Source organism: Lygodium microphyllum, chromosome 3 (assembly GCF_053477565.2).
Source record: "Lygodium microphyllum isolate KBCC chromosome 3, Lygodium_microphyllum_v1.1.10, whole genome shotgun sequence".
Lineage (NCBI taxonomy): Eukaryota > Viridiplantae > Streptophyta > Polypodiopsida > Schizaeales > Lygodiaceae > Lygodium > Lygodium microphyllum.
In genome coordinates, this window is record NC_141137.1 from 123,064,740 (window position 1) to 123,076,684 (window position 11,945).

At 38.2% G+C, this 11,945-nt stretch overlaps 1 protein-coding gene across 1 annotated transcript; it reads right to left on the bottom strand.

The window, feature by feature from the left end:
* Window positions 1-6,943: 6,943 nt before the first annotated feature.
* LOC148038849 (pentatricopeptide repeat-containing protein At2g03380, mitochondrial-like) lies at window positions 6,944-11,635 on the bottom strand. The gene has a single exon (XM_087674740.1). The coding sequence runs from the start codon at window positions 11,183-11,185 to the stop codon at window positions 8,492-8,494; it is 2,694 nt and encodes an 897-aa protein (XP_087530866.1). The 5' UTR covers window positions 11,186-11,635; the 3' UTR covers window positions 6,944-8,491.
* Window positions 11,636-11,945: the final 310 nt, after the last annotated feature.

Sequence of the window (11,945 nt, forward strand, 5' to 3'; positions counted from 1 at the left end):
TCTCCACAAATCCTAGTTTTTCCATTTTCCTTGCATCCTCCATCCATTCTGCATGACCTGTCATGTGGTTTGACACACCTGAGTCAACATACCACACTTCATTGCTTTCTTCTGCAGTTGTCACAGAATTGTTCATGTGCTGCACCATAAACAAATGCTCATTTCTGTCATCACCCTGTCTACTAGAAGATGCATAATTCCCTTGTTGCAATTTTCCATTCATAATGTCATTCTGCTTTTTATAGCAATCTTTAGCCATATGGCCCATTTTACCACAGTAGTAGCATTCAACATTGCTGTTTGCATTTTGCCCTCTTTGCCATCCACCACGACCTCTTTGACTCCCCCTGCCTCTAGAGTTACCACGTCCTCCTCCATAGGACTGGTTTTCTTGAGTTTGGTGCATATTCTGATTTCTACCACGGCCTCCAGATCGGCCTCCTCTACCTCTGCCTCTACCTCTTTCAGCATTTGAGTAGAAGACTGTTTCTTTTGAAGTTCCTCCTGAAGAAGATGCACCACCATTTCTCTGCTCCTCAGAAATTAGAAGAGCAATCAACTCCTCAAAATCAGGAAATCTTTCACGGACGGAAATGGATGTTCGGAACTGTGCATAATCTTTTCCTGGACCATTCAAGGTCACAGAAACTAAATCATCATCTTCCACTGGCGACCCAATGGAAGCAAGTGCATCTGCAATCTTCTTCACCTTCATGTGGTAGTCATTGATGCTCATACTTTCTCTTTGCACATTGTGCAACTCTTGCTTGAGCTGCATTTTCCTGGCTTGCGTATTTGTGCTATGCATTTTTGACAAAGTATCCCATGCCTCCTTTGGCGTACTTGCATCTTGAATATGCACAATCATAGAGTCTGAAATATTGATAGACAGCCAGTACATAACTTTTTTGGCTCTCTCATGCCATCCTTTAAATGCGTGCATTTGCTGTTGATTGGGAACATCAGGAAGAACTGGTTCTTCTTCATTTCCTGCAACAAATTCCCAATATCCTTTTCCCATAAGGAAATTCATCATTCTAAACTTCCATGCTTGGAAGTTGTTCTTGTCAAGCTTTTCAGTGACAATCTATGAAAGAGAATCAGACGCCATTACAGAACACTGCAAAAAATTCTGTTACTGTAAAAAACACAGCTTCAGCCTCACAAGGGAAAATCTGCAAAACTGACGAAAGTGGTATTTGACCACACAGTCACTTCCTAGTGATGATTTTTCATCAACAGGCAACAAGGATGATTCTGTAACTCCCAATGTCTCTGCGCACAGGCATACGATGCAATTTCTACAGTAACTTTTCACCGACCTGTAGAACAGTGGTCGCACAGCAAAAAACAGGGCCTTTTCCTAAGTGCGTGCGGAAAACTCCCGCCTCCAAAACAGGCCCCGAAATGGCCTCGAATCAAAAAAATAGGGCAACCATAAAGCCCTTGTCCCGCAGCATATACTGCCCTCTTGCTACACAGCGAAGGGCGTCTCAATCTGAGACAATGCACTCTTGCACTTTCCGGCTGTGCTACCTACAGAGACTTGCTCCCAAACAGAAAAATGAAAGAAACACTGGTCCTCTTACCAGAACACCGCGAACTTGGTTTGCTTTCTTGAGCTCCTTACCACGAACAAGGCTCTGATACCATGTCAAGATAGGAGAGAAGGAAGGAGTCTCACTTGTAGCTTTCTTGCTTACACAATGGGGGAATATACACACATGTGGAGGCTGAAAACAGTTTTCCTCTTCTTAGTTGTGTAAGCCAAAAAGAACTCCCAATACAAAGAAATAGAAGAACCCTATATATGGGTCTCAAACCAAACTCAACTAACTAAGGTGGCATACTAACTGAACCACGAACTAGAGTAGATAAGGATAGCTGTCATCTAGCTATTATTCATGGGCAGTGTACCAACCGCATCTGCAACTAACAAGTCGGTGACATAAATGCACAACGGTCACCCTGGCATATCACGAATGGAGCTCGATATCTCAACACAAATCATATCATATTTACTCATGATAATCAATTTTGAGTCATCTATTTGATATTTACTTGTAAATTAATTATAAGATTTAAGAGGACATATAGTTGTTGGATCCATATAGGACTCCAAGGTCTAATGGAAATACTAGAGTGATTGAGATAAACGTAAAAGGGTGCTACTTGGTATTCAAGGCTAATAAATAAGTGGCAAAAAAGGGCAAGTACATTTTACTACATCATCTTAAGTAGAGGAGCTTAGAGGGGCCATGAGTAGCTTATGATAGGGATATAAAACTCTATGATATCCACTTTTAGATGAGAATAGATGGCATTGAATACTAGAGTTAAGAGGTGGAATGGCCTTAAGAGATAGGCAGTCCTTTGTAGAGATTAAGATGGCTTTATAGAAGTCGGGATCCTTGCACGGATCATAATAAAGAAATACAACCTTGATTAAAAGGAATTATTTTTTTATTCTTAATTTAGTGGTGGGTTTGGAAGAAAACTTGGTTTATTCATTTACCATGCTCGTTAAGTTTTTCCTAAACAAGGTGTCACTTCATGAATGCCCAATTTTGATCCATTTTGTAAGACTTCTGATACAAATGGATGGAGAATACCAACGCTTATGGTGCACCAGTGTTGCATATTATCTTTATCACAACACCCATTGGTGCACTTAAAGTTAAGAAACATGCATGGTTAGTATGGGATTAAAGGAAGCCACACCCAAAGGTCCTTGATATTTGGGATACCAATGGCATCAAGCTGGTCATTGATCATAGGTTCTTAGCCTTTTGTAGAGTGTAGAAATTACATGGTACAGTGGGGACAGTACCTGAGCAAGGAGTAGAGAATACACATCTTAGGTTCTTAGCCTTCTGTAACACATGTTTTAAATGTAGAGTGTAGAAATTACACGGTAGAATGAGCAGAATCTGAGCAAGGAGTAGAGAATACACATAAAAAATGAGAAGAATAGAAATTGTTGTAATTTCAAATGAACTGATACAAAGGTTGCTCTATCCACCCATACGCTTCCACTATAAAGCTTATATGGAAATCCAAATAGATAATAGGTGAAGAGCTTAAGGGTAGATGGAAGAACTCTGATTGGGTGAAAGGTAGATTGACAATATCTTTGGAGGGGTCTTCCTTTCATAGCCCAAGAAGGTATTCATGTCGGCATGTTCAACCATATTATATATGAACCTTCCCTAATTGGCCAAGGAATATTCTAAGAAATATTCCTTATACCATTAAGCTGGGGGTGCTAACCCCAAACCCTCGTCAAGGGCGTCACTAGCCCCCTTTAGACTCACCAGCCCCAGGGACCGCTTCCATGGCCCTCGGACCCCAAAATAGGGATCCCTAATGACTCCCACATCTTGCAACCCGATGCATTGTGCCTTGAGTACCAACATAACTACTCTATCTAACCTAAATCCTAGATCCATAAAGGTCACCTTTTGCCATCTGGTCACATAGACCTCATATGATATACAAGTCAGGACCGAACCAATGTCTATGCTCACATGTGGCTTCTCTTCATAATGGGAACCTTACAACTTAGAGTACCTAGATCATCGGTGGCACCTTATAAGGGTGGGACATTAAGCATATCTAACACAAAGAAACTAGAAACTTCACAAAGAATTGTCCATGAAGGAAGTGGTATTCTTGCCTTTGATACTATTATTATGTATGTTAAAGGCAAAGGTATAGTTACATACATTGAAATCTAGCATAAACATTTTAGTCATGCAAATCTCTAAAGACTGAGATCAATGCAATAAAAAATGTTGATTTTAGTGTTGCTAGCCTTTAAAGTTGCAGAATTGCAGAAAGTTTGTGAAGCACATCAGTTTGAAAGTAGGCAATATAATCTTTATCAAATGACAAAAGTGCACACGTCAATATACTTGATATTTTATATACTTAATGTTGTTCATACAAATGTTTAGGAGCCTATAAAAAAATTGTCTCTCGATGGTGGTAAGTTCTTTGTTGCATTTATTGATGATCTCTCTAAAAAGTTGTGAATGTATTTTACGAAAGAAAATAGCAAAATATTCAAGCACTTCAAAACTTTTAAGACTCCTATTGAAACAAAAAAGAGTTTGAGAATCAAGTATCAGTGAGATCAAATGAAGGGGAAGAATCTCTATGTAATGAATTTAATTACTTTTTAAGATTTCATGGCATAAAATAATAGTTTGCTTGTATATATGCCTTTAAAAAAATGGGGTTGCAACATAAAAATAGGCATATTTTAGAAACCACACAAGTATTGATTGCTTTAAAAATATATTGAAGTACTTTTATTCTAAGACTATTCATATTGTTATGTATTATGAATAGAAGTGCCACAACTAAATCCAAGGTATACCCCCTAAATAATGCTTTATAACAAAAAGCCCAATGTATCACATTTAAAAGTATTTGGTTGTACTCTATACCTTTATATGTTTGATGAGTTGAGTTAGAAAATTATTCTAAAGGCTTAAAAATGCATCTTCATCAAATACTCTAGTAAGCAAAAAGGATACATATGTTATAATCTTGTCATTTTGAATAAGTAGGGATGTCATATTTTATGAAAGAAGCAGACGGTATGCATCTAGTGGTGATGCATTGGAAGGTGTTGATGATCATGGTAGTCATTTTTAAAAAGAAAAAAAAAAGTATACACTCTTATGGTCTAGCGAAATCATCTAGTAGCAAATCTATAGCTATTTCTTGGTCTAGGAGACTTAAAGAATACATTAGTACTAATCGACATTGGGAGGTAGAAGATGTTGATCTATAGTCTCATCTACTTGTGCAATACGAGACTAGATATCACTTTTGCTATTGGTTTTTTGAGTAGGTTCTCAAATAAACCACGACAAAGTCATAAGAAATATGGGATATAGGTAATCAAATACTTAAAGGGAACTCTTTATAATGTTATCCCATATAGATCCCGAAACTCTCTAATGGGGAATTGTGACTCAAACAAGATAGGAAACAATGAGCCTTGAAAGTCAATTTCAGGATATTTTTTCTCTGTGGATTTAAGATTTTTCTCTTGGATTAATAAGAAGTAACCAACATTGACATTGTATTCTATCGAGGAAGTAGAGTACAAGTTAGCTTATTTTATTGCTGCATGTGAAGTGCACGATGAAGCAGTATGGTTCTTTAGGTGAATCTATAGCATTGCAAATAATGTAAAAAGGCTGAGAGCTAATGACAAGAAAAATGTCTCAAATAGTAATAATCCATCTACTAGTCATTCATTTCTTGATGGAGATTCTAGTGAGTCAGAGATTTTGGATGATAAGCTTGTTATTTCTTTTATCAAGGCACTAAGACTATAGAAAGCAAATGGCAATGTAGACTCCATTGAGTTGTCCAATTATATGTAAGTCCAATAGGGTTAGATACCGTGTTAAAATATTTGGTTTTGAGGGTTATGCAACTCACCAATATGCGTATATCATAAAGGTAGTTGAGGGATAGAGCCTGCTTGTTTTGAAGAGGGTGTTGGTCATGCACATTGGGATGCATCAATGGAGATGAGAAGTTGAATCCATTAGAGGCTAACAAATCTTGGGATTTAGTATCATTGCCTAGTAGCAAGAAAGCCATAAGATTAAGTATAGTATAGATGATTCAATTAGCAAGTATAAGGCAAGACTAATTACTGAAGGCTATGTTTAAACATTTGGCAAAGATTTTGAAGGGATATTCAATCCAATTGCTAAGATTACAACTATTAGATATGGAATTGCTTTGGTAGCTGAGCTATATATTAAATGGATATAAAAATTTCAACAAGGTGATTTACAAGAATAGATATATATCAAGAAACCATCAAGTTATGAGAATTTGAAGTATCCCACATATATGTATAGGTTAAAGAAGACGCTCTATTAATTAAAGCAAACACCTAGTAGATTGTTGTCCAACAAGATCAAAGATACCTTGTCAACATTGATTTCTATGTTTTTTATTTAAATGGCTCACTTTATTTTTATTTTTATTTTAAATACAAATTTAATCATCGTAGTCATCTATGTGGAGAACTTGATTATTTATTATAAGTAATAGTCATAGTGGAATTGCTTATGTTAAGAATCTTTGAGAGTAAAATTTTGTGATATCAGATCTTGGTGAGTTGAGGCATTTTCTTGGCATTGAGATGATCAAGTATATTGATAGTATTTGATTGCCACGAAGATGGTCTGACTTGAATATATTATTTAAGTATGGTATGATAGCACATAATATTTGAGCAAAATATAAAGTTGAGTATTAATATTGAAGATGAGAAAAAAAACCATGCCATGTTCAAGCAAGTAGTAGAAAATTTGATGTATATAAATATTACAAGGTCAAACTTCAATTATGTTATTGAGCTTATAAGCCAACTTATATAAGTACTTCGAAAGTTTCATTTGAATGCAATCAAATGCATATTGAAATATATAAAATCCACTTTTCATTATGTACTTTTTCATTAAACAAATAATGATACACATATATTTTAATACACAAATGTAAATTGAGTTGATACTCTAATAAAAAATCTACTAACAAATTTATGCTTTCACTTGATAATACAACCACCACTTAAAGTAGCGAAAGTTACTTTATTCAATACAAAGGTACCACTATGATGGCATGTGAGGTGGTATGGTTGTAAAAATCATTGACTGACTTGAATGTACAAGTAGATGGTTCAATTGTCATATATTATGATAATATGAGTAATATACAATTAACAAAAAACCCTATATTCCATACTAAAATAAAACATATTAAGATACATTATCATTTTGTGAGAGAAAAGATACTTATAAATAAGATTGAACTTGATACATGTCAATATACACCATGTGGCTGACATTTTTTATGAAGGCCTTGGGTACAAAGAAGCTTTGAAAGTTTTGAAGCTTACCTAGAGTTGCGAGGATACATTTGAGCCTAAGTTTTGAAGCTTACCTAGGGTTGCGAGGATACAATTGAGCCTAAGGGGAAGTGTTGAGATGGCAAACTCAACATATTCACACATTGATAATAGACCACCTAGTTAGATAGGTCTACACATCTACACTTAGCATGTTACTAGTTATCATGACCTCCATATGGCCACTGATTCAACATTTATTCTATTCAATTAGTTACATCTACTTACAATTAGTGTAGTTATAGTGTCAGCTGATTACTATAGTCAATTATGCACTGTTCGACTTAATAGACTACTTTTCTTTATTGTTTAGTGTGTGTGTTCGTGCATCAGTTCAAGCAAGTTTCCCCACTGCACAAGTTTTGTCAATGTCCCCTCATTTCACGATTGAAACATGCACCAGCAAATCTTCTCCTATTGTGTTTGTTACAAAGATCACCAACATAGGGAACTTTGATGTCTGCAAACTATGGCTTTTCCTTGTCAATCAACCCTAAAGAAGGTATACCTAAATGCATCTAGGACTTGGAAAGGAAAAAAAATACAGAAACTTCCCCGGCCTGGTAGGAATATCAGGTAGCATGTTTCATAAGTAGGAGGGAAGATCCATGATCTTGATCGAAAAGGACCCTTCTCCTTGAGCATCCCAGTCAACCTCAATGGGCTGCCACTGCATAATGTATACCAGGTCCAAGCGTAAAAAGCAAACTGCTTTCATGAGAAAATGCTGCACATATTTCTTTTTTGAATACCATTGTGATGAATCAATGACCACCATAATAGATTTGATCAACATCCTTAAACATGGCAGTAAACCAGTTGGCAACATTGATGAATTTCAAGGGCTTGCTGGTGAAGAAAACAAGAACTGGCCCAGTAATATATCTGAGAACATTATAGCATACAGTCTGTGAGTGGAGCACACTGTTACCTTCCGCCCTGGACTCCATGCAAACCTTGATGTCCCTGCAGATTGTCTCAAAGACATTTGACAGATTAGCTTCCAGCTGCAAGTAAGAATCTGTTTCAGAGTTAATACTCATTTGCTTAAAATTTCTCTAATGTGAATTGCAAAGTTCTGATTTCTCCAAACAGCTCCTCTTCATATTTTCCCTTGGCATGATAGGCTTCTTGTGGCCTTTTGCAGAGTACACTGCTGGTTTGCCCCACTCTCCTTCACCTCAATGAGCTGGCCATTCCTCATCCTCAGCAAGATTTCCTGAACAAGGCTGCATGAGTCCAGCTAACTGCCACCAGTTTTGTCAATATTCTGACAGCTGGCGAGGGGAATAAACCAGAATAAAGAGATTCAGGTGGAGTTAACGCACACATCAGACTGGGATCACCTCCATATGCCCCGTAGTCTTTGTATGACCTTTTCCCTTTATGTACATGATAAAGGATGTAGATTCATCTCTCAAAGTGTCATACGAGGGCCAGAACTCCTGGCAGACATCACCTATTTTCATATGTTAAAAGTTCCACTACACATTGCGTGTTGTTTGGTTTGACAGCCCATGCTGACGGTGCCTTTACATTACTAATCTAGCTCTTAACATCCCAAACAATATGCACTACCTCTCCAGTATCAGACCACCAACATTGTCCTTGTTCCTTCAATGCTTGGTTTTCTAGTCTCATCATCTCAATGTTGTTTACATCTTCTTGCATGCCAGCATCTGCATAAATGTTAGACATACAGATGTAAGCAGCAGGATTCTTTTCATCCAACTGCACTGCATGTTCAAAGGCCTGCCTTCCAAGCTTGACATTGCACCACTTCCGACAAGCACTCAACACAATATGCCACATCACAAGATCAGCCTTAAATGGCATCTTTTCTATCAGATCTATCACCTTGCCTAACTGTCCTGCACGAGATAGTAGGTCAACCATGCAAATGTAGTGTTCAAACGTAGGAGCAATGCCATACTTTTGTTCCATACTCTCAAAATACATCTGACCTTTATCCACTAGACCTAAGTGGCTACATGCGATAAGAACACTGATAAATGTAATCTGAATTGGCTTTACGCCTTCTTTGATCATTCTATCAAAAGCATAAAAAGTATTTCCAGCTTCTTTACATTGAGCATACCCAGTGATTAGTGCAGTCCATGAGACTACATCTCGAACTGGAAGCTTGTCAAACACCTCTCGTGCTTGTGACAGTAAGCCACACTTAGCATACATATTGATCAATGCATTACCAATGACAATATCTTTTTCTAGTAATCCTCTCTTCTCAATGTCCACATGTATTTCTCGGCCTGTGTCTATGGCTCCTGTGCTTGCACATGCCTTTAGGCTGCATACATAGGCAACTGAATCCAAGGGTGAAACCTCAAGTTGCATTCTTTTAAAACAATTCAATGCTTCATCATAGCGCCCTTGTTCGACATAACCTGCAATCAGGGCGTTCCATGACACTACATCCCGAACTGGAAGCCTGTCAAAAACTTTTTGAGCTTTTGTAAGAAAGCTACATTTGGCATACATATTGACCAGTGCACTTGCAACAACAGTATCCTTCTCAAGCAACCCACTTTCCAAAATCTCAGCATGTATTTGCTGTCCCTTGTCTATTGCTTGTATGCTGGCACAAGCTGTCAAGCTGCATATGAAAGAGACAGCATTTGGAGACAGACCTTCCAGTTTCATAGCATCAAAATACTTCAAGGCTTTACTACCACATCCCTGTTTAGCATATGCTTCAATCAGCACATTCCAGGAAGCTACATCTCGAACTGGAAGCTCATCAAAGATTTTTTGTGCAGTAGCAAGTGAGCCACACTTTGCATACATATTGATCAATGCATTGCCGAGTGCAACATATCTTTCAAGCAACCCTCGGTTGGAAATTTCAATGTGAATTTCCTTGCCCTTCTTCAAGGAGCCTGTACTGGCACAAGCTTTCAAGCTGCATAGAAATGTGACAACATCTGCAGAAACACCACTAACCCTCATTTGTTCAAAACAATTCAGCGCTTCATCCCCACACCCATGATCAGTGTACCCTGCAATTAATGCATTCCACAAGCCTCTGCCTTGAACCGGAAGTTTGTTGAACACTTCTTGTGCTTTAGTAAGGAGTCCACATTTAGCATACATACTGACCAGTGCAGTGGCAACAATATGATTTCTTTCCAGCAATCCTCTCTTGGAGACCTCAGCATGTATTTCTTGGCCCTTGTCTATAGCTCCAATAATAGCACAAGCTTTCAGGCTGCTTACAAAAGTAACTGCATCCATGCAGCAACCCTCGAGTTGCATCTTATGGAAACACTTCATTGCTTCTTCACCATGCCCATGCTCAGTATATCCCCCAATCAGCACATTCCATGAGACTACATCGTGAACTGGAAGCTCATCAAAAACTTCTTTTGCTTTGTCAAGCATGCCCCATTTGGCATACATATTGATCAAGGCATTGCCAATGGCAATGTCATTTTCAAAAAGGCCCTTTCTGAGAATTTCATCATGGATTTCCTGGCCCTTTTTGATGGCTCCCAGGTTGGCACAAGCTTTTAGGGCAACTATGAAGGTAACCATATCTGGCAAGAAACCCTCAAGTTTCATCTGTTCAAAACAATCTAATGCCTTGCGTCCATTTCCATGTTCAGCATACCCTGCAATCAATGCATTCCACAAGACTACATCTCGAGCTGGAAAGCTGTCAAACACTGCTTGGGCTTCTGCAAGTAAACCAAATTTGGCATACATATTAACTAAGGTGCTCCCAATGAACACGTTCATTTGGAGAAGGCCCCTTCTAGAAATCTCAGCATGTATCCTGCAGCCCCTTGTAAGATCCTTCTGCTTAGAGCAGGTCTTAAGTAAGGCCACGTAATGCCGAGCTGCTATCTCTCGAGTCTTCTTTCCATACCGTCCATTCCTTGCTTTACCGTCCTCTTCTCTTTCCTTGTTTGTCTCCTTCTCCTTCTTTGTCTTCTTCGCAGCAATATAAGGTAAGTCCTGTTCTTTATTCTTTCCATTGAATAGTGAATGCCCTTTGATCAAGTCATGGATCATGATGTCCTCTTCTGTTTTCTTGCATGTCTCCTTCTTCTTCTTTTTCACAGCAACAAAAGTAGGGTCCTTCTCTTCTTCCTTTCCATTGAGTAGTGAGGGTCCATTGACTGACTCATGCACCAAGATTTTAGTATTTGAGCTATTGATCCATAACGGCTCACTGTTAAATTCAAGCTGAAGATGTGGGTCTGTGAGGGGGATCAACATGGAACAGGACCAGTCTAGATTGACTTCATATAAGAAGTTTCCAATGCCAATACAGGCAGCCAATTAATCCCAATGTTAATACAGGTAGCATTAATCCCTTCTGAATACCAATACAGGTAGGATTATGTCAATACAGGTAGGATAAATCCCTGCCGAATACAAAGTGGACTTGACGAGAACATGGTTGTACATCAATTGTCGTAGTAACGCATTGATCCATTCTGACACAAGCCCCACCTTGTCACTTGTGCTCCTACCAGATGAGAGGGTTCAAGCGTATGGCTGGATTAAGTACGCCTTACTGAGTGCAGCGTGCAGGTTTGCACTAATGCAAGCATTGTGAACATATTCGACTGCGTAGACATGTGCACCTAGTTTCTTGCCAGATAAACGCTTGAAGTAGAATGAAGCATGGGAAAAGGAAAAATCGTCCTTGACGCTGGTGCGGTTTGATGACCATAAAAGATCTTTTATAACTCGTCTATCTTTGGGAACGTATTTCTCCTTCTCATACCTTCCCAAAAATCTCTCTCTCTTTTTTAAAATTTTAGATGCTAATATTGAACAGAAATAGTCATATTTCGAGTTAAGTGGTTTTGGAGTTTTGCTTGTAAGGTGGGGAGGGTAAAAGAGGATGATGTGGCTAGAATCCTTAAATGTCTTGTCTAGCATATCATCCAAGGGTTTTTTTTTTGTAATAATAGTATTTGTTATCATTAATTAGTTATAGATTTATTCGCTTCTAATGTTGATCAAGAAA

Coding starts and splice junctions, on each gene's coding strand:
- LOC148038849 (XM_087674740.1), bottom strand. CDS start 11,185: ATGTTGATCCCCCTCACAGACCCACATCTTCAGCTTGAATTTAACAGT.